Source organism: Stegostoma tigrinum, chromosome 42 (assembly GCF_030684315.1).
Source record: "Stegostoma tigrinum isolate sSteTig4 chromosome 42, sSteTig4.hap1, whole genome shotgun sequence".
NCBI classification, from domain to species: Eukaryota; Metazoa; Chordata; class Chondrichthyes; order Orectolobiformes; family Stegostomatidae; genus Stegostoma; species Stegostoma tigrinum.
This window is the reverse complement of record NC_081395.1, coordinates 2,580,624-2,602,453: the sequence shown is the minus strand read 5'-3', so window position 1 is coordinate 2,602,453 and position 21,830 is coordinate 2,580,624. Positions and strand designations below refer to the sequence as shown.

Here is a 21,830-nt window from a genome sequence, read left to right as displayed (position 1 = left end):
CCTTCTCTCTGCCTCCTCATAGCCCATTCTCCCAGTCTCTCCAAATCTTTCTGTAGTCCTGTTTCCTCAAAACTACCTGTCTCTCCACATATCTGTGTAACCGACAAACGTAGCAACAATGCCCTTTGACCACATTGTCAATGTAGAACATGAATAGTTGTGGTCCCAACACTGACCCCTGTGGAATTCCACTAATTACCAGCAACCTTCCTGAAAGAGACCTCATTATCCATGACCCCACCCTTATATGTCTGTTCATGCCAGGACCTTTCTTCGAACACTTTGGGCCTTAGCAGCCTCCTGTGCAGCACCCTGTCAAAGGCCTCTGGAAACCCAAATAGATCACAATTATTGGACTCCTTTGTTTAACTTATTTGTTACCTCCTCAAAGAATTCTAACAGATTTGTCAGGCATGACTTCCCCTTGACCAAACCATGCTGACTAATCCATATTTTACCATGCAACCTCATCCTTAATAATAATGTAAAATCTTACCAATGATCAAGGTCTGGCTAACCAGCCTATCATTTCCAATCTTCCATCGCTGTCCCTCTTTAAATAGGGGTGTTGTATTAGCCAGACCTACCTTCTGTCCATATCCACCCTCTCCATGCCTTTCCTCTCCCCTACTTCCACCCGCTCCCCACTCTCTCGCCTCCCCCCCACAAAGCCCTCTCTTGTGCCCCCACTCGACCCCAACCCCTCCCTCCTCCTCCTCCAACCCCTCCCTCCTCCTCCTCCAACCCCTCTCCGCTTTCCCCCTCTCCCTCTCCGCTTTCCCCCTCCATACTTCCTACCTCACTACTCACCCCACTACCTCCCCCTCGCCACCATCCCATCCCACCCCCTCCTCTCCCAACCCCCCAGCTCCCACCATCCCCGATTCTACTCTCCCTACACAACCCCTCTCCCATCCCCCCTCCTCCTCTTCCCCCCCCCCCCCCCCCGCCGCCCTCATTTGCTAATGACACCATTGTCCCCGGTTCTGCGGCTTCCTCCGCCATAGAGCTCTCCCCACCCCCAAAACACTGCTGTTTAAAACACATCCCATAGACTGCGCAGCAAGGGCCGGGCCGGGCCTGGGGTATTTGATGCAGGTTGAAAGGGCTGAATGTCGGGCCATGTTACCCCCATGGCGGAAGGATGTTGTGCGGAGAGAGGGCAGTGAGACGGCTTACTGGCCCGGACTACTTTCCCCAGGCTGGCTGATTGTGGGAGAGACCGGGAAAGATCGGGAGAGGGAGGGGGAGAGGGAGAGAGAGACCGGGAAAGATCGGAGAGGGAGGGGGAGAGGGAGGGGGAGGGGGAGAGAGAGACCGGGAAAGATCGGAGAGGGAGGGAGAGAGATCGGGAGAGGGAGAGAGAGATCGGGAGAAGGAGGGGGAGAGGGAGAGAGAGACCGGGAAAGATCGGAGAGGGAGACCGGGGAAGAGAGGGAGTGGGAGAGGGGGAGAGGGAGTGGGAGAGGGGGAGAGAGACCGGGAAAGATCGGGAGAGGGAGAGAGAGAGAGAGAGACCGGGAAAGATCGGGAGAGGGAGAGAGAGAGAGAGACCGGGAGAGAGAGAGAGAGAGAGACCGGGAAAGATCGGGAGAGGGAGAGAGAGAGAGAGACCGGGAGAGAGAGAGAGAGAGAGAGACCGGGAAAGATCGGGAGAGAGAGGGGGAGAGAGACCGGGAAAGATCGGGAGAGAGAGGGGGAGAGAGACCGGGAAAGATCGGGAGAGGGGGAGGGAGAGAGAGGGGGAGAGAGACCGGGAGAGAGAGGGGGAGAGAGACCGGGAAAGATCGGGAGAGAGAGGGGGAGAGAGACCGGGAAAGATCGGGAGAGGGGGAGAGAGAGAGACCGGGAGAGAGAGGGGGAGAGAGACCGGGAAAGATCGGGAGAGAGAGGGGGAGAGAGACCGGGAAAGATCGGGAGAGGGGGAGAGAGAGAGACCGGGAGAGAGAGGGGGAGAGAGACCGGGAAAGATCGGGAGAGAGAGGGGGAGAGAGACCGGGAAAGATCGGGAGAGGGGGAGAGAGAGAGACCGGGAAAGATCGGGAGAGGGAGAGAGAGAGACCGGGACCGGGACCGGGACCGGGAAAGATCAGGAGAGAAAGTGAGCGGGTAGACCGGGAAAGAACGGGAGGGAGCGAGAGAGAGAACTGGAAAGATCAGGAGGGAGATAGAGAGACCGGGAAAAATCAGGAGAGAGCGAGAGAGACCTAACAGCGGAAGGGAGAGACAGTGAGAGAAACTCAACAGCTGGGGGAGGGGGTGGTGGGGGTGCGGGGGAGGAGGTGGAGAGAGGGCACACACAGAGAGAGAGAGAGAGAGAGAGAGACCTAACAGCGGGCGGGGGTGGAGAGAGAGAGACCCGAGACAGGGAAGATCAGGATAGAGAGAGAGTGAGAAAGAACGGGGAAGATCAGGATAGAGAGAGAGTGAGAAAGAACGGGGAAGATCAGACTCGAGATCACAGAGCGAAGACTCGTGGGGTACGTGTGGTAGAGAGCTGTTCCATACCGCAAACTCCGCTAGCACCGCTTGCAAAATAAACTTGTCGCTGTAAAGCCGCAGGAGGAAGGCGGCTGCCGGAGGCTGAGGGGTAATTCTGCAGCCGTACATTGGGAGCAGCGGCGGGACTGGAGGAGCCGGGCGGGCGGCGAGCGCTGGAGCGGAGGCTGCTCTCAGGTGAGACCGCGGGGGAGGGGGAGAGGCTGGCAAGCGGACGGGTTGAGGGAAAGAGATGAGAAGAGGGTGGGAGGGGTAAGGGTGGTAGCGCAGAGGAGTCCGGGGTGGAATGAGCATGGGTGGGCATGTGGAGGGCGAGTTGGGGGACAGGAAAGCAGGGGTATGGAAAGGAGAGAGTGGCGAAGGCAGTGCATTTCGCAGAGATTCTAGGAATGGGGAAGAGAGAGGAGATGGGTCCGTGAGTTGATAGACCGTGGGGAATAGGTGATGAATGAGATGGGTGTTGGGTGTCTTGATTAAGAATGGAGTATGGAGGCAATGCAAGAATAATTAGAAATGGAGGGGAGAAAGGAGAACAAAGAGGACAAACAGAATGGGTGAAGGGATGGTTTTAAGCATTAAATGTAGAAAAATATTTTGTGGGGTTGCATAAGTGAGGGAGAAGGATCACAGGAGAGAGGAAGAGGGATTCAGAGCACTGGGCTAGTAAAGTTGATTCTTGAACCCCCTTGCTTTGACTGCGTACAGGATCATTTCCACTGCAACAGCTCAGCACACTCCTTGGGTGATTTGATGTGGTTAGCCATTGGTGTCTGGTCCACAGTTAGCAAAGGAGTTGATCTCTATTCTCAGGCTCAGCTGAGTTGGGGTGATGCCAGGGATGAGGCAGGGTAGGGTCGGTATTCTTGTCCTCACTTCCCCACATAAGTGCATAAGTCCCCACCTTGGGCAGAACTGAGTTTAGCTGTGCTGAATAATCTCCCTTTCTGTTCTTAGGTATAAAGAATGGCTGCTAGGCTTCCCTAATCTCAGCCCAGGGAGGGAGGGGAATCACAGAGCTGTGAACTGACAGAGTGTGTTAAATTAAAGAGCAGACCTTTAGATACTGGCAATCTTTGAGCTGTAGACAGTAACTTTCCACTAGGGTATGTCGCTTATTTTACTTGATAAGCCGAGGAAATCTTGTTTGTGTGGGTGGCATGTTACTGACTTGTAGGGACGTCTCTGAGAGGAGTGGAAAATTGATCAGCTCCCACAAGGGGGGGGGGGGGTGTGTGTGTGTGTGTGTATTGCTTTGCGAGGTGAAACAAACCCAAGTCGGCTTCTTGGTGAAACTGTGTTTTGTATGAAGCTGTGCAAGTATTGAGACTCTTATCAATTTTTAGTAAATATATTTGGTTTGAGGTCTGCAATCAGACAAAGTAAGGGGATGGCATGATCTAGGATCCGGCTGAAACAAATAGTTTTTGTCAATTTTTTTTTCTGTTGGTCATGTTTTCTGGAGTTACTCTTGCGTTTGTGTGTGAATGTGCAAATGAGCTGTCTGGATGGTTGCTGCAGCAAGGAGCTCCTTTCAATCCCCACATTTTTTTTTGAATGGCAAGTTTTAAGGTAATGTAGCTTTCTTTCCTGCCTCTTATGGTCCAGCTGAACCATTCAGAGGAACAGGAGTAGCTATTTAGCCCCTTGAGTCAGGAGCACAGTTCAATTAGATCACATCTGATCAGTACGTCAACTCCATCTATCCACTTTTGTTCCATATCCCTTGATATCCTTTTCTACTAAAAATCAATAAATTTTAGTCTTGAAAGCTGCACTTCACCCTGAGCATCCATAAGCCTTCATAAAGGGAGGTCTAGATTTTTACAACCCTTTGTGATTTCATTGTTGAACTGCCTTTATGTAATTTTAGGGTCAATATCCCCATGATCTTGATATTCCGATCAAAGGAAATAGCTTCTCTCTGTCTGCTCTTTCAAATCTTTTTGAACAGTTTAAACAACTTAATCAGATCACTCCTTAATCATCTGAATTCAAAGGAATGTAAGCCTAGTTTCTAAATCTGCTCTCAAAATTTAACCTTCCCAGGTCCTGGTATCATTCTGGTCTATCTCCAGGCCAGTATGGGTTCTATTATAATGTGATAGTTGTGTTCCTGCGTAACATTGTGTTATAGCAAATCATGCTTTAGAAATAACAGGTCTATGAGGAAAGCAGGGATAGGGGCAGGCCAGCAGAAAAATCACTCAAAATCAAAAGCCGAACACAGAGGATAGCACAGTTTGAATAAATGTTTAATTCATATCTAATAATGAAATAAAATTAATTTTAACACATTACCTTGAAAAAATATCAAGATGACTTGACGGGGGAGGAGGTTTTGAGGTTGCTCTGTTGTTAAAGTAGGGGCTGAGGGTCGTCATGGTCGTCGTCGTCATCGTCATCATCATCACCTTCACGTGCAGTTGTGGTTGCAGGGTTAGGGTGAAAAATAGTTAATCCACTTCGGGTGTTGGCTTAAAGACATCCAGTTTTTGCTGATTTGTCCTTTTCCTTCTTTCATGAAGAAGCTGTTGATAGGGTGCCAAATGAGATCTTATTCCATGAACTGCTACTGTGCGTCGTGCATTGTAATCATCCTCAAAGAGCTGCAACTGCTTCTCAATTTCCCCCAGGACAGAAGACCAAACAGAAGTGAAAAGCTGTTGTGGTGTTGTATCCTCGACTACTACTACTTCATCTCCAGCTTCTACTTGCCCCTCAGGAACAAGTTGTGTAAGATCAGCTGTAGTCGGGTCTTCATGGTGGGACTCAAGCAGCTCTTCAACATCTTTCACTCTCCACTTCTTCAAATCCAACTTGCTTTGCAAGATCAATGCAATGTTCTTTGATTCCTGGGAACTCCTCTGACAGATCAAAGGTTTTAAAATCTTGAAAAATATCTGGAGAAGCTTCTGCAAAACTGCATGCTAGCAGTCCTTATTGATGTCACCCCAGGCTTTCACGATAATATCAATTTCATTCTTGATGTTAGACTTCTTCCAGAGTTGAGGAACACTGTCCTTATCATCCATTAGTGGCTGCTATCTGCTTCTTAAACGTGCACCCTAGGTACAAAGCCTTTGCACCCTCGTCCATGGGTGGAAGGAGAGAGTTTGTGTTTGGGGGTAGAAATAGCACTTTGATATTTTCAGAAAGCTCACCAATGGTGGGAGGATGGCTTGGTGTATTATCCAGGATGAGGGGAATCTTGAAATCCAAATTTCTTTCCTGCAATACTTTCTAAAAAAAACCGAAATATCAACGATGAGGTCATCGATGGAATTGTTTAAGCCAAGTTTGCATTTTAGAAATAACGGTCCCCTATTCATCTGTTGTGTTATAGCCAATTCACGTTGCTGGAACACGTGTAATAGCAGAACCCCCTGTATATCTATTCCAAGATTTATTGCTCTCAACTAAATGGCAATTGTTCAGATGGGAGTCTAACCGAGGCTCCCATGCAAAGGAGGAATAACTTGCACCTTGTTGTAATCCAGTATCCTGAAGATCATTGGAGATAAGAGTAGCAGTAGGCCATTCAGTCCATGGAGTCTACTCCACCATTCAGTGAGATCATGGCTGATGTGGTAGTTTTCAACTCCAATTCCTATAATGCTTGATTCTGTTACTGATGAAAATTTGTCTATCTCAGCCTTGAATATACTAATCACTGAGAAGAAATTTACCCTCATCTCTCCTTTAAATGATCTGGTCCTAGACTGTCCCACATGGCAAAACAGCCTTTCCACATATACTCTATCATGGTCGCTAAGAATCTTGTATGTTTCAATAAGATTGCTTCTCATTCCTCTCAACTCCAATGAGCACAGGCCCAACCTATGCAATCTTTCCTTATCAGACAATCCTTCCATACCCCGGATCAATCAAATTAGCATTCTTTGGACTGCCACCAATGCCAGTATAACCTTCTTAATAAAGGGATCCAAGTTGTTCGCAGCATTTCAGGTGTGGTCTCACAGGTGCCTTGTACAGCTTTAGCAAGACTTTCCCATTTTTATACTCCATTCCCATACTCCATGAGGTGACATTGTAGCAAAGTGGTTAGCACTGCTTTCTCACAGCAGGTTCAATTCCAGCCTTGGGTGTCTGTATGGAGTATGCATGTTCTCCCATGTCTGGTCGAGCTTCCACAGGGTGTTCCGGTTTCCTCCCACAGTCCAAAGATTTGTAGGTTAGGTGGATAGCCATGCTAAATTGCCCCATAGTGTCTGGGGTGTGCAGGCTAGGTGAGTTAGCCACAGTAAATGCAAGGTTACAGGGATAGAATGGGATACTGTACAGGAGGTTGGTGCAAATCTGACAGGCCAAATGGCCTTCATCTGCCCTGTAGGGATTCTATCAGTAGCAAGTATGACAGAGAACTGGCCTGTGAAGGGAAGACCAGCTCCCCTTAAGGGCCAGCATTCCATTTGCCTTCCTTATTACCTGCTTAACTTGGATGCTAACTTTTTGTGATTTTTTTTCATGAGAATTTCTAAATCCCTTTGCACTATAGCTTTATGAACACTTTTCTCCATTTAAATAATAATCATCTCTTCTATTGTTTTTGCCAAAGTACATAACCTAATATTACCCCACTAATATTCCATTTGCCAAGTTTTTGCCCATTCACTTAACCTGTTTGTATCCCTGCACAGATTTTTCATGTCATCCTCATGCAGATAAAGGCCGATGTACGAAATAGGAACAGAAATCAGCTATTCAGCTCCTAAAGCGTGCTCCACCGTTCAATAAATTCACAGATGATCTGTAGCGTTTTGAATTCCATGTTCTCACCTACACTAATGGCCTTTAATTCCCTTGCAAGGATATATCTCTGCCCCTTGACATTTAGTGGCTACGATCAACATCTTAGATGTTACTAACCTATGTAAGTATTGTGATTATAAGAGCGAATCAAAAACTAGGAGTCCTGCAGTAAGTAACTCACCTCTTGACTCCCCAGAGCCTATCCACGATCAACAATAGTAGGGAAAGTATTGAAGAAAATTCTGAAGGAGGGAATTAATATTCATTTGGAAAAGAATAGATTAATTAAGGATAGTCAGTATGGCTTTGTCAGAGGGAGGTCATGCCTAACAAATTTGAGAATTTTTCAAAAATGTGATCAAGTGTGTGGATGAGAGATGTTCAGTTGATTTGGTTTATATGGATTTTAGCAAAGCTTTTCACAAGGTACAAAATGGGAGACTGGTTGAGAAGATTAAAGAACATGGAATTCAGGGAAACTTTGCAAAATTGACCAGAAACTGGTTTAATAATAGGACATAAAATGGCATTGATGAAAAATTTGGAGTAAATGTTAAGCAAGTCTGCAGACAACACCAAGATTGGTAGGGTGGTTAATAGCAAAGAAGATTTAGATGAGTTGCCAGATGGGCAGACGAGTGGCAGATGGTATTTAACTCTGATAAGTGTGAGTTGGTGTTTTTTGGAAGAAGAAACAAAATGCGGGAGTATTTAATGAATGGCAGGACATTGGGTAGCTCAGGGGGATCCTGAGATAATCGTTCACACCTTCCTGAAGTCAGCAGAGCACATGGATAGGATAGTTATGGCATATGGGACACTTGCTTACATCAGTTGTGGCACAGGGTATAAGAGCAGGGAGGTAATGTTAGAGTTGAACAGTGGTGTTTAGGTCACAGCTGGAGTACTTACTCAAGAAGGATGTGATAGCGTTAGAGGGGGGTACAGAGGAGATTGACCAGGCTGTTATCTGGGATGGAGAAATTGAGCTATATAGAGAGATTAGATAGGCCTAGATTGTTTTCTTTAGAGCAGAGAAGGCTGAGGACAGACATGACTGGGGGGTATAAAATGAGGGGTATAGACAGGGTGAGTAAGGAACAGCTGTCCCTGTTGGTTGAGGGATCAGTTGCAAAGTGGCATAGTTTTAGGGTTAGGGGCAGGAGATTCAGAGGGGATTTGAGAAAAAAACCTTTTCACTCGGAGGGTGGTGGGAATCAGGAATGCAATGCCTGAGAAGGTAGTGGAGGCTGGAAGCATTACAACCTTCAAAAAAATTTAGATGAGCACTTCAAATATTATAACAGGAAATTGGGACTAGCATGTCTTTCATGGGACTTATTGTTGATGCAAGACTCAGTTCCCTTCCAAGTCACTCACCATCCTGACTTGGAAATATATTGCTGTTCCTTTAATGGCAGTGGGTCAAATTCTGGAAATCCCTCCCGAATGATATTTGTAGTTATAAATAAACCAAATGGACTGCAGTAGTTCATGAAAGAAGCTCACATTCACCATCTTAAAGGCACCTTGGAATGAGTAAAAAGTGCTGGTGAAGCCCAGATCACATGAATGTATTAGAAGCATTGCAATAACCCTGCCTGTTTCACCTTCTGAGGCAGAGAGTTCCAAAGTTTCTCACTGTCAGATAGTAAATTACTCCTCATCTGTGTCCAAAAGGGTGACCCCCTAAGTTTTAAACAGTGCCCTCTAGTTCTGGAGTCCTCCACAAGAAGGAACATCTCCTTTCCACTTACACTTTGTCAAGACTGGTCAGGATCTTATACTCTCAGATCACCTGTCACTCTTCTAAACCAATGTGGAAACAAGCACAGACTGTTAAGCATTTCCTCATACCACCAAATATCTTTGACCACCCCCAATATGTTTACATTCTCCTTTTAAGTAAGGAGACCAAAAGTGTATTCTCCTATGCCCTGTACAAGTGAAACATGACATCCTTTCTTTGTGTTCAGTTTCTCTTGTATTCAAAGAAAGCATTCCATGAGTATTCTTAATCACATTCTGTACCTACTCCTTGTGACTCGAAGAATTACTATTTACTACAAATAATTGGATTCTAGGTAGAGGATCTTTCGTCATTAATATGGAGAGTGACACAGTTAAATCTGAGACTAGGGTCCTTAAATTAAAGGAAGTTAACTGTGATGGTATGAGGCATGCATTGGCTAGGATAAACTGGCCAAGGATACTTAAGGGGTTGACGATGGACAGGCGATAGTAGACATTTAAAGAATACATGGATCATCTTCAACCATTGTACATCCCTGTCTGGCATAAGAGTAAAACAGGGAAGGTAGCTCAACCATGGTTAACGAGGGAAATCAGGGATAGTGTTAAAGCCAAAGAGGAGGCATATAAATTGACTAGAAAAAGCAGCAAACTTGAGGACTGGGAAAAATTTAAAATTCAACAGAGGAGGATAGAAGGCTTAAGTCGGAAGGGGAAAACAGAATATGAAAATAGGTTTGCAGACTGCAAAACCTTCACGAGATATGTGAAGAGAAAAAAGACTGGTGTAAAAAAGACAAATGTAAGTCCTTGCATTTAGAGTCAGGTGAATATATAATGGACAACAAAGATGGCAGAACAATTGAACAAATATTTTGGATCTGTCTTCACTAAGGAGGACACAAATAATCTTCCGGAAATGCTGGGGTACAGAGGGCCAAGCATGAAGGAAGAACTGAAGGAAATCCTTATTAATCTTGAAATGGTATTGGGTAACTTCATGAGATTAAAACCCGATAAGTCCCGTAATACTTAAGAAATTGGCCTTAGAAGTGATGGATGCATTGGTGATCATTTTCCACCATTCTGTAGACTCTGGAAGAATTCCAATGGACTGGAGGATCGCTAATGTAACCCACTCTTTTAAAACAAAAATGGAGGAAGAGAGAAAAAAAGGAATTAAAGGGCGGTTAGCCTGGTATCAATGGCAAGGAAAATGCTGGAGTCAATTATTAAGGATCTAATAAGTGAGCATTTGGAAAGCAGTGACAGAACTGGTTCAAGTCAGCATGGATTCACTAAAGGAAAATCATGCTTGACAAATCTTCTGGAATTTTTTTGAAGATGTGACCAGTAGGGCGGACAAAGGTGAATCTATAGATTTTGTGTATCTGGTCTGTCAAAAATCTTTTGACTAGGTTTCGTACAAGAGATTAACAGGAAAATTTAAAGCTCATGGTATTAGAGGTATTGTATTCACGTGGATAGACAACTGGTTGGCAGACAGAGAGCAGAGATTTGGAATAAACAGGTTCTTTTTCAGAGTGGCAAACAGTGACGAGTGGGGTACTACGGGATTCAGTGCTGGCATCCCAGCTGTTCGCAATATTCAGTAATGATTTGGACAAAGGAATTGAATGTAATATCTCCAAATTTTCAGATGATACTAAGTTGGGTGGCATTGTGTACTGGGATTGACTGACTGAGTGGGCAAATACCTGGCAAATGCAATATAATGTGGATAAATGTGAGATTATCGACTTTGGTCACAAAAACAGGAAGGCAGATTATTATCTGAATGGTGGCAGTTTAGGAAAAGGTAAGGTTCAATAAGAGCCATGGTGGAACTGTCACTGAAGGTTGGCATGCAGGTGCAGCAGGCAGTTAGAAAAGCTAATGGCGTCATGGCCTTCGAAGCAAAAGTATTAGAGTTTTGGAGTAGGGATGTCTTGCTACAGTTACACAGGGCCTTGGTGAGGCCACACCTTGAGTACTGTGTGCGGTTTTGGTTTTGTGGTCTGAGGAAGGACATTATTGCTATTGAGGAAGTCCAGAGAAGGTTGACCAGACTGATTCCTGGGATGGCAGGACAGACATATGAAGAAAGACTGGATCGGCTATGTTTGTACTTGCTAGAATTTAAAAGAATAAGGGTCATCTCACAGAAGCATATAAAATCCTGAAGGGGCTGGACAGGTTAGATGTGGGAAGAATGTTCCCGATGTTGGGAAAGTCCTGAACTAGGGGTTACAGGCTTAAGAATAAGAATTAAGCCTTTCAGGACTGAGATAAAGAATAATTTCTTCACTGAGAGTTGTGAACCTGTGGAATTCTCTATTATAGAAAGATGATGGGACGAGTTCGTTAGATGTTTTTAAGAGAGAGCTGGATGTGGCCCTTGTGGCAAAAGGGATCAAGGGGTATGGAGAGAAAGCGGGAATGGGATACTGAGATTGCACATCAGTCATGATTATATTGATTGATGGCGTAGGCTTGAAGGGCTGACTGACATACTCCACCTATTTTCTATGTTTCTGTAACTCTACTAGTTAAAACTTCAAGCCCCTTATAAACTGCCCAACACACAGACCCAAAGACCCAGATAGATAGATTTAAAAAAAGGGTGTTATGGTAGAATGAAAAGACTGGGAATGGTCCCTGTCCATAGGATTTGCTGAGATCATTTTTTTGGTTTGACAGGATTTGCTGCTCCTTGATCTTTCTTCTTCAGGCACTTTCTCTTGCTTGCAAAGTGGTTGGTTCACACTGATTAAAGTCACCAACATAGTGGTTGAAAACTACAGCTTACGCTGATGAGGGGAAATAAACTGGCTTTCTTCAGGCTTCAGCTATTTTTTGTTTCAGAGAAAAGCACCTTCCTTTGGTCCGATGGCTTCTAACCAAACATTTCACACCTACAAGTTGTTCATCTACCTGGGAGCCAAACATATAGTTATTGGCTGGCAGGAGGCCTTTGACATCTACAATTGGTCACCATTCCACAAAGCAGCCAGATGTTTTTGCGGGCTGAATCTTATTTCATACGCAGTCCTGGTTCTAGCTGGCCTGCCACTAAATATCCTCCATTGCTTGAACAAACAGCAGTGTAAACAGAGTCATAGAGCCATACAGCACTTACCCAAACTAAACTAGCCCCATTTCCCTGGTTTTGGCAGATGTCCTTCTAAACCATTCCTATTCATGTACCTGTCCAAGTGTCTTTTAAATGTTGTAACTGTACCTGTGTCTACCGCTTCCTCTAGCAGTGCCCTACTTTTTAAAAAGTACTGTAATCCTTTCCACAATCCTTAGTTTTTACAACTGTTTTTGTTTCCATTTCAGTCCTGAGTCAAAAATGTAGGAAAATGAAAGGAAACAGTCTAACAGCCTTTATGGTTTCCAACTGCCAGATTTTCACCCACTCTCGGTCTGAAACCTCCTGATGTCTTCTTCACAACATATGTTTCAATAATCTATATCATCTCTTTTTCTATGAACCATTCCATTAACCCTTTTCATTCCTTTTGTACAAATCAACAACTTGTTAAACATGTATGTACTTAGACACTTCAGTTTTTGAATCATTTTCTCAACATTTAGACTACGCTCCAATTTGCCTTTCTTCCCTGCTAAATTAAGGTGACTTGGAATAACACCTGGAATAGAGAATGGTAACAATCAGCCATTGTCTCTTAGCTTGACAGGTAGTCAAGAGGCCTTGCTAAACATATTTTGTGTGTGTGGATAGCTGTTGAGATCACAGATAAGCTAGTGAGATCTATAAATTCTCCCACTGTTCATTCTTTAAGACTTGGAAATTGAATGCCATTGAGCCATTCAACTGGCATCACAAAGAAGCTCAATCCAACAGTGTTAGCCATTAGGCGTTATTCAGCTGCAGGATGATCCTATAGATATCTCCCACATGTTTAACTCAGAAAGATGGGCGAAGTGAAGCTTTTATGCCATTTCAGCAGGTCAGCTTAACCTGGATCAGTCTACAGCATCAAGCCTGTCACCTTTCTCATCCATTGTGACTGAGTATCAGAGCAGACAGCTAAGTTATGTTTTGGGAGATTAGCTGATAATTTGGTCATGATAGGTGACATATGAGAGAGGGGCTAAATTATCGGTTGAGGAAATACTGTCTGGTAAATAACATGGAATGGCCCCACTGAAATATTTAGGGGTTTTAGGAATTAGTGCTTACACGTAGAATTAGGATGTGTTTGGGTTGATGATGTGGCTGTTGGGGGGTATGGGTTTTGCATTCTCCCGGTATTGACTCTGCAACAATGCTGTGTTTCTCAGTACTGACTCTCCGATTGTGTGACGTTCTCTTAGTACTGACAATCAGCATTGCTGCATTCCCTCAGCACTACCCTCCAAGAGAGCAGTGTTCCCTCAGCATTGATCTTCTGACAGAGCAGCATGCCATGACCCACTGCTTTTCCTTGGTGGATGAAAATTAGCAATGTCCAAACTAGCACATTTTTAAAAAAAATTTTCGTTGGCCACAGTTTTTGAAGGATATTTCTGAGATTAATTTGCCACGTGGCCAGGTAGTGGCTGCCTTCGGGTGACTCACTCTACACTTCTGCTCAATGCTGTAGTACTCTCCTCAGTTTTGAATTGTTGCCCTTTGAACCTGTGTCCCCTTTCTTTCCTATCATAAAGCAGTGTGAAGATGTATTCAGGATATAACTTCCTTACATTTTTTCTATCTATTTCCTTGCTCAGCTCCCACAGTGATGCCGGTAATGATGGAAAAGTCGAGTTCAGCAGGAATCCTGTCCCGTGGTACCAGAATGAAAAGTATTAACAGTGGAAGCAACAATGGGAGCCAGCACCCACGGCACTCTGAAGAGGAGAGCAGCGATGAGGAACGCTCACATGGAACTATGTCTGCTGTTTCCATTGAGTGGAAAAAACGGGATCAGCACAGCCTGCATGGTGAGGATTACATCTTCATAGACTATACCAAAATAGAATGAGCCATTCTGTCCATATGTTCACAGTGGTCCAGAAAGATCTAACTACATTAACCCACTTTCCAGCTAACAGCCCATAGTCCTGGAGACTATTGCAACACAGTGAATATCTAAATATTTCTCAAATATTGCAAGAGTTTCTAACTCAACCACACTTTCAGTCAGTGAATACAAGACTCCCAACGTCTTCTGAGTGAAAAACAATTCCTTCAACTCTCCTCGCACCTTCTAACTATTTAAGTTAAACCTATGCTCCCCCCATCTTTCCTGTGATTATTTTGTGTTGTCACCCACCCTGTCTGTGCCTCATCATAATCTCCTACCATTGTGGCCCCTCAGTCTTCATTGCTCCAAAGAAAACAACCTCATGCTATCAAATCTTTCCTGTTAGTTCAGATACTCCAGTGCAGGCAGTATCCTGGTAAATGTCAATAGACAATAGACAGTAGGTGCTGGTGTAGGCCATTCGGCCCTTCGAGCCAGCACCACCATTCATTATGATCATGGCTGATCACCCACAATCAGTATCCTGTTCCTGCCTTATCCCCATAACCCTTGATTCCACTATCTTTAAGACCTCTGTCTATCTCTTTCTTGAAAGCATCCAGAGAGTTGGCCTCCACTGCCTTCTGGTCCTCTGCACCCTCTCCTGTACAATCACATTTTTCCCATAATACAGTGACTAGAACTGCACACAGTACTCTAGTTGCATTTTATACAGTTCCAAGTTAGCCTCCTTAATCTTTTATCCTGTGGCTGTACTAATAAAGGCAAGTATTCCATAGGCCTTCTTATAACCACCTGCTATCGTCAGATGTCTGTGGATATGCGCAGGCTGGTACCTTTGATTTCTCCAAGTTCTGCCATTTGTGTTGTAACCCCTTGCCTTATCAGCACTCCCAAAACATATCACTTCACACTTTTCCAGATTGACTTCAATTTGCCACTGCAGTTTATGGCTATCACTTTTTGTGTAATCTGCAATCATCTTGATCATACTGCCTGCATTTAAGCCCACATCATTAATTTTTTTTATTCACTTCCGGGACATGGGTATCATAGACTGGCAGGCATTTATTGTTCACCCCAGTTGCCGTTGAGAAGGAGGTGGTGAGCAGTCTTCTTGAGCTGCTGCAGCTTGTTTGTTGAAGGTGGACTCCCAAGGCCGTTTGGAAGGGAATTCCAAGCCAAGTGACAGTGGAGGAACAATGATACATTTTGCGGTCAGAAGAGCAACTTTGAGGGAAACCTGCAGTGGTTGGTGTTCCTGTATATCTGTTGTTCTTGCCCTTCTGGATGGAAGTAGTCATGCCCTTGGAAGGTGCTGTCTAAAAGAACCTTGGTGAACTGCAGTGCATATTGTAAATAGGAAACGCTGCTACTACTGAGTGTCAGTGATGGTGGGAGTGGATGCTTTTGGATATAGTGCCAATCAAGTGGGCTGCTTTGTGTTTGCTGGTGTCAAACTTCTTAAATATTGTTGGAGCTGCTCTCATCAGACTCCTAACTTGTGCCTTGTAGATGGTGGCCAGAGTTTGCAGAGTCAGGAAGTGAGTTACCTGCTGCAGCATTCCTAATCTCTGAGCTGCTGTTGTAGCCACTGTATTTGTATGGTTAATGGTAATCCCTCGGAGTTGATGTTGGGGGATTCAGCAATGATAATACCATTGAATGTCAAGATGCAGTGGTTAGATTGTTTCTTTTCGGAGACGGTCATTTCCTGGCACTTGTGTGGTAACAATGTTACTAGCCACTTGTCAGCCCAGTCTGGAATGTTCTCCCACTTGTCTTGTTGCATTTGAACATGGACTGCTTCGGTTTCTGACATGTCACAGTTGGTACTGAACTTCTTGCAGTCATCAGCAAGCATCCTTGCTTCTGGCCCTATGAGGGAAGGTCATTGATGAAACAGCTGATGAATGTACATCCAAAACATCAAGGGCACCAGCACAGAGCCCAGAGGAATGATGGTAGAGGGATGTTTCTATAACTGGATCCCATGGATTCTTACTCCTTGACCAGCCTGCCTTCTCAAAAGACCTTCTAAGGTCCTGTGCTGTTATGGCCTTATTGTTCATACACAGCTCTGAAACTTGAATACATATTTGGTCCTGAATCTCTTTCTGACAATTTGGGAGCATATAGTACACAACCAACAGTGTGTTTGTTCCTTTTATATTTCTTACTTTTCCCATATAGCTTCAATTGATGACTCTTCCAACATATAAACCCTCCTCATTGCCGTAATTGATTCATTGATGAATGTTGTGAACCCCTTTCCTCTTCATACTTATCTCCACCTTGTCTAAATACCCTGTAATCAGGAATGTTGAGCTGCCACTTCCACACACCTTGTGCCAAGTCTTGGTCATAGCAATGATATCAGTGCTGTGATCTGCTTCTCTGTGCCTTCAGCTCATCTGTCTTATTCCTCAGACTCCTTACATTAAAAAAAACTCCATCTAGCTTTCCTAAACTCACTTTTCTTATTTAACTATGTCCTCTCTGCCTTTCACTTACCAGCATTTTAACTTTCAATTCCATTCTCGGTTTTTCTTCCATCTGAATAACATTTCAGGATCCCATTAACCACCAGTCTAGTAATTAATCAGCCCCCCCGCAACAGCATTAACGAACGTCCCTGTGATGATATAACCCATCCAAGCTGTATGGGTTCCACCTCCCCAGTGAATGGTCCCAATGCCTTGGGAATCTCCTGCCACCATTGCCTTCTTTCTCTCATCTCTCTTTCTCTCCCGCTGACTTGAGAACCTCACCCACAATGGCTTTATCTCTTTTTTTAAATTCATTTATGGGAAATGCACGTCACTGGCTAAGCCAGCATTTATTGCCCACCCTTAATTACCTAGAGGGCAGTTCAGAGTCAACCACATTGCTGTAGGTCTGGAGTCACATGTAGCCAGACCAGTAAGAATGGCATTTTCCTTCCCTAAGGGACATAAGTGAACAATCGACAGTGGTTTCATGGTCACCATTAAATTCATAATTCCAGATTTATTTTATTGAATTCAAAGTCCACCATCCGCCATGGTGGTATTCAAACCCAGGTCCTTCAAACAATCCTGCGATAATACTGCTAGGCCATCACCATCCCCTTTGGGGTCACTGATGCAGACTGGCTTTCCTGGGACCCTCACCTTGCCAGTTCCTCTCAGTGATGCTGACTGCCTAGCACATGGTCCTCATCTCACCGTCTCCTGGTGATGCTGACTGCCAGTCACACAGTCTTCACCTCACTGTCCCTTCTCAGAGAAGCTGACTGCCTGTCACAGAGGCTTCAACATGCCAGTTCCTGTCAGTGATACTGACTGCCTGCCTCAGGGCCCTCACCTTGCCCTCTCAGTGCCGCTGACTGCCTGTCACAGGGCCCTCACCTTGTCGGGTCCTCACCTTGTAAGCTGCTCTAAGTGATGCAGGCTGCCTGTCACAGGGCCCTCAGTGATGCAGGCTGCCTGTCACAGGGCCCTCACCTCGTCAGCTGCTCTCAGTGATGCTGACTGCATGTCTCCAAGTCTCACTTTGCTATCTCCTCTCCATATGTTTGTTTGTTATTGGGAGAATTCCCACAGTTTTACCCCTTTTCATAGCTTCAATGCCACCCCCCACTCAAAATTGCCTACGCCCTATTTAACTTTGATTTTTTAACTTTGTGTCCTTTTCTTTCTACTTTAGACAGTATGATCCGGGTTGGATCCGATTACCAGGCTGTTGTTCCAGAATGTCATCCAGGTACGATTTCCATCTGTAAAATGGCCATGCATACATTGTTCTTGAGGTGTGCATGACACTTGCTAGAAGGAGTAACTTGTGTGAAACAAGAGCTGCAAAGAAAAAGTGGCAGTAGACAGATTAAGGAGACGTTTCTGCCTTTCTCTGTTTACCTAGTTGCTGTACACCTTTAGTGCAGGTTTGTCGGGATAAGATGATTGTCATATATGTACGGGAAAATCCAACTCCAGACATTTTATCTGGTGGGTAGGAAAATCCATTAAAAAGGCTAATGTGACGAGCATGTGGAGAACAAATGGGGAGAAAGTTTACTTAAAAGTTCTATTTAGATCACATCTGGACTACTGCATTCAGCACTGTGCCACAGGAAAGATAAATTGCACAGGATGAATCCAGGACTAAAACACAGTCGGTTGATGGGGGCAACGTGCTTGTGGCTTTAGCACGGCTTTCTGTTGTTGAGTGCCTGCACAGTTTACAGCATTCACTGGGTTAAATTCTAAGAACATTTGATTCAATGATTATGGGTAATCAGATTGAAAAGGTTTAAGATAATTAAAGGGTCAATCAGGTAGTTAAAGAGAAACATTGCTGTTTGGTGGGGGATTGCAGAACAAGGGGGTAGACATTTAACATTAGAGCTAGGCTGTTGAAAGGTTACAGACAGTGGAAATCTATTACATTGTCCAAAAGTACTGATGAGGCTGTGTGGAATCACTTAAGGATTTGAAAACTGAGATTGGTAGATTTTTTTTGGTGTTAACAATGTTGTGAGTTATAGAATAGGCAAGCAGATAAAATTAGGATGTGAGTCACTGTGATTTCATTGTTAAGTGGATCAGGACAGATCTCCACCGATTCCCAAGAGGAAGTTATCCAGTGGAGGGAACTGCAGACACAAAGCAGTACATTATGTTCAATCAGAACACAGAGCTCCCCCTGCAATACCAAATGTTCAGAAGTTAACCTCTCTCGTATACTGAGGTGGCCTCCCCTCTCCTTCTGGAATCGACTAAAATATATCCTTTAAAAAGTTTCAGCTACATGAAGAGTAATAGTGTTATTGTTACAGAAATCTCATTACTTAAATATGCAGACCCATAAATAAACTGATATAGAAAGCTCAAGAACAGACAATTCTCAAGGCAAAAACATCGCTTAGGCAACCATGTGATAATTTTTCTTATTCTCCAGCAGCTTGTGTAAATGAATTCCTATTTTACTTATAGCTGAACTTCCGTTTGTGTTTTTACAGACAGTGCCTCTCGTTTCAGTGAGAAGGATACAAAAGGCATGTTGGTATGGTCTCCCAACCACAACATTTCTGATGCAAAACGTAAGTGTTGTTGGTAAGATCTCAATTCCAAAACCGAAAATTCAGCCTCCCTGAATCTGATCTAAGGTAGAAATGAAGAACCTCAGTTTCATTATTGACATGCTTCAGAAGTGAAGAATGGCAAACAACTTTTTTCATTCATTCGTGGAATATGGATTTCACTAGCTTAGGCTAGTATTTTTTGCCCATTCCTAATTGCCCTAGAAAAGGTGATGGTGAGCTGTTCCTGTTTTCAACTGTTGCAGTTTTTGAGGTGTCAGGGCACCCACAGTACTATTAGGGTTGAATATCCAAGATTTGAGCCAGTGACCATGAAGAAACAGTGTTTGTTCCAAATCAGGATAGTGTGTGGCTTGGAGAGGATCTTGCAGCTGATTGTGGCCCCATGTGTCTCCTTGCTCATCTTTCTGGCTGATAGAAGTCACTGGTTCAGAAGGTGCTGTTTGTTGAAGGAGCCTTGATGAGTTAGTACAGATGATGCACGGTGAGGCAGTGCTTCCACTGTGCATTGATGATGAAGGGAGTGAAAGTTATAGATGTTAGATAGTGTGTCAATCAGCATTCCCTCTAACTTCCTTACTAGCTGTATGGGCCTGTGAAGATCATTTGTGGCAGCGACTTCCAAAAGTGAAAGTCAGTGCCGTGATCGACGTACACAGAACACTGGAGCAGCTGCGTGCACTGCTTAGAGGGGATTTTGGTGCCAGTCAAAGAAGAGGTGGATAGGCCAGTCACAAAGAAAGAGAGAGAAAGAAGTGAAGACTTGGCCAGTTGGGGGAGAGAGAGAAAGAGAGAGAGCACCGCAATTGGCATACTAATTGCTAAGAGAGAGGGGCAATGGGTAGGCCAGTTGCAGAGAGAGAGAGGAAAATGGAAGAGAGGTGATGGGAAGGCCTGTCACAGAGGGAAGGAGAAGGGTAAGCCAGTCACAGAGAGAGAGAGAGAGAGAGAGACAGCCAAAGGGTTAATCAGAGAGAGATAGAAAGCCAATAGACCAGTTGCAGAGAAAGACCACTATTAAAGGGACCAGTAAAGAAAGAGCTAGCAAATTGACTAAGAGATAATATGGTGTGAAACTGGATGAACACAGCGGGCCAAGCAGCATCAGAGGAGCAAGAAAGCTTGACGTTTTGGGTCGGGACCCTTCTTCAGAAATGAATTGACTAATCTTGGTGAACCAAAACAGAGTAATTTTCAAGCCTGTCCCTAGTATGATGCTGCTGAATATTAGAATGCTGCCCAAAGCCTGAATTTTTTTTTTAGACAGTTCTCTTTTTCACTGATGGAACAATTCCAATTTTGTGTACTTCTCTAACCTACATCTTTCTTTCAGTTGACGAATACATCGCCATGGCCAAGGAGAAGCATGGGTACAACATAGAACAGGTATGGTTAAGATTTCACTCATTTACTGGAGTGAGTCATAGCTTGGAATCTAATTAAGGGTAAGGTTCTGGTTGAGGAGGTCGGGTTACATTAAAAAAAATCATGCTCAGGGGTGCGATGCAAATTGAAATCAAATTGAGGGGTTTGGGGGGGTGGGCTTATGTATAGAAGGAAGATATCTAGGATTGAGTTATGAACTATGTAATCTAATTCAGGGATTTAGTTGTGGGAAGTTACTGTAAGAGGGCAGAGAGTTTTGATGATAGGTTGCATGGATCGTAGTTTTGATGGACTGGAGTGTATCTGAAACAATTGGGGTGATGGGAAGAGAGCTTGGATGAGGTGAAGAGAGTTGATCATAAACAAGCTGATGTGCAGCATACTAATATATCTCTGTCTCCAACTTTCACTGTTGCCTATCTCATTCCCTCCTTCACTCTTTCCTGCTTTGTCCCTCCCTGTCTGCCCCCCCACTCCCACACACAAAAGGGCTCCCACTCTTTCCATACCCGCCCACACCCTCTCTGTCCCTGCATGCGGCCTGTGTTGTCCCCCCACCCACAATTTGTCTGTCTGGCCAGTTCACATAGAGCCATAAAGTATGACAGCATGAAAAAGAGGCCTTTAAGCCCATGTCTGCATTGGTCATCAAGCACCTATCTACACTAATCGCCCTTCCCAGTACTTGACCGATAAACTTGTATGCTGTGGCATTTTGAGTGTTTGTCTAAATATTATTTACATGTTGTGATGGTCCCTCATCTCCCTCCTTTGAGGCAGAAAGTTCCAGATATGCACCACTCATTGGGTGAAAAAATCCTCCATAAATACCCTGTAAACCCAGTGCCCCTTATCTTACATCTTTGGCCCTGGTAATTGCCTCTTCTACTAAGGAGAAAAATGTATTGCCATTACTTTATATTACTGTTGACCTCAATTAGCAGCCTCCTTAATTTTCTCTGCTCCAAGGCAAGCAACCCCTGCCTATGTTATTTATTTTCATACCTGAAAATCTCCAGCCCAGACAGCATTCTGGTGAATCTACCCTGAACCCTCTCTAGTGTAATCATGTCCTTCCTATAGTGTGGTGAACAGAACTGTGCACTATACTTTAGCTCTGGCCTGACTAAAATTCTACACAGCTTCACCATAACCTCGTAGGTCTTGTATTCTGCCTTGTCTAATAAAGAAAAGTGTCCCATAGGCTGCCTTAACCACTTAATCTGCATGCTCTGTTGCCTTCAAAAATCTGTGGACATGTGCATCAAGGTTCCTCTGTACTACCCAGGGCCCTGCCATTTACTATGTGCTCCATTGCCTTGATAATCCTTCCAAGATGCATCGTT

At 44.4% G+C, this 21,830-nt stretch overlaps 1 protein-coding gene across 3 annotated transcripts in view; it reads left to right on the top strand.

Moving 5' to 3' along the window:
- rcor2 (REST corepressor 2) overlaps nucleotides 1-21,830 on the top strand; it is a 76,213-nt gene that overhangs the window by 28,537 nt on the left and 25,846 nt on the right. For 2 of the 3 annotated variants that reach the window (XM_048525008.1, XM_048525006.2), the window contains exons 4-7: nucleotides 13,762-13,974; nucleotides 17,706-17,762; nucleotides 19,018-19,098; nucleotides 20,432-20,484. In XM_048525008.1, the coding sequence (XP_048380965.1) occupies nucleotides 13,762-13,974; nucleotides 17,706-17,762; nucleotides 19,018-19,098; nucleotides 20,432-20,484 (404 nt within the window). Of the gene's footprint in view, nucleotides 1-2,556; nucleotides 2,677-13,761; nucleotides 13,975-17,705; nucleotides 17,763-19,017; nucleotides 19,099-20,431; nucleotides 20,485-21,830 lie in introns of all 3 variants that reach the window. The other variant, XM_048525007.2, reaches the window with a different exon arrangement.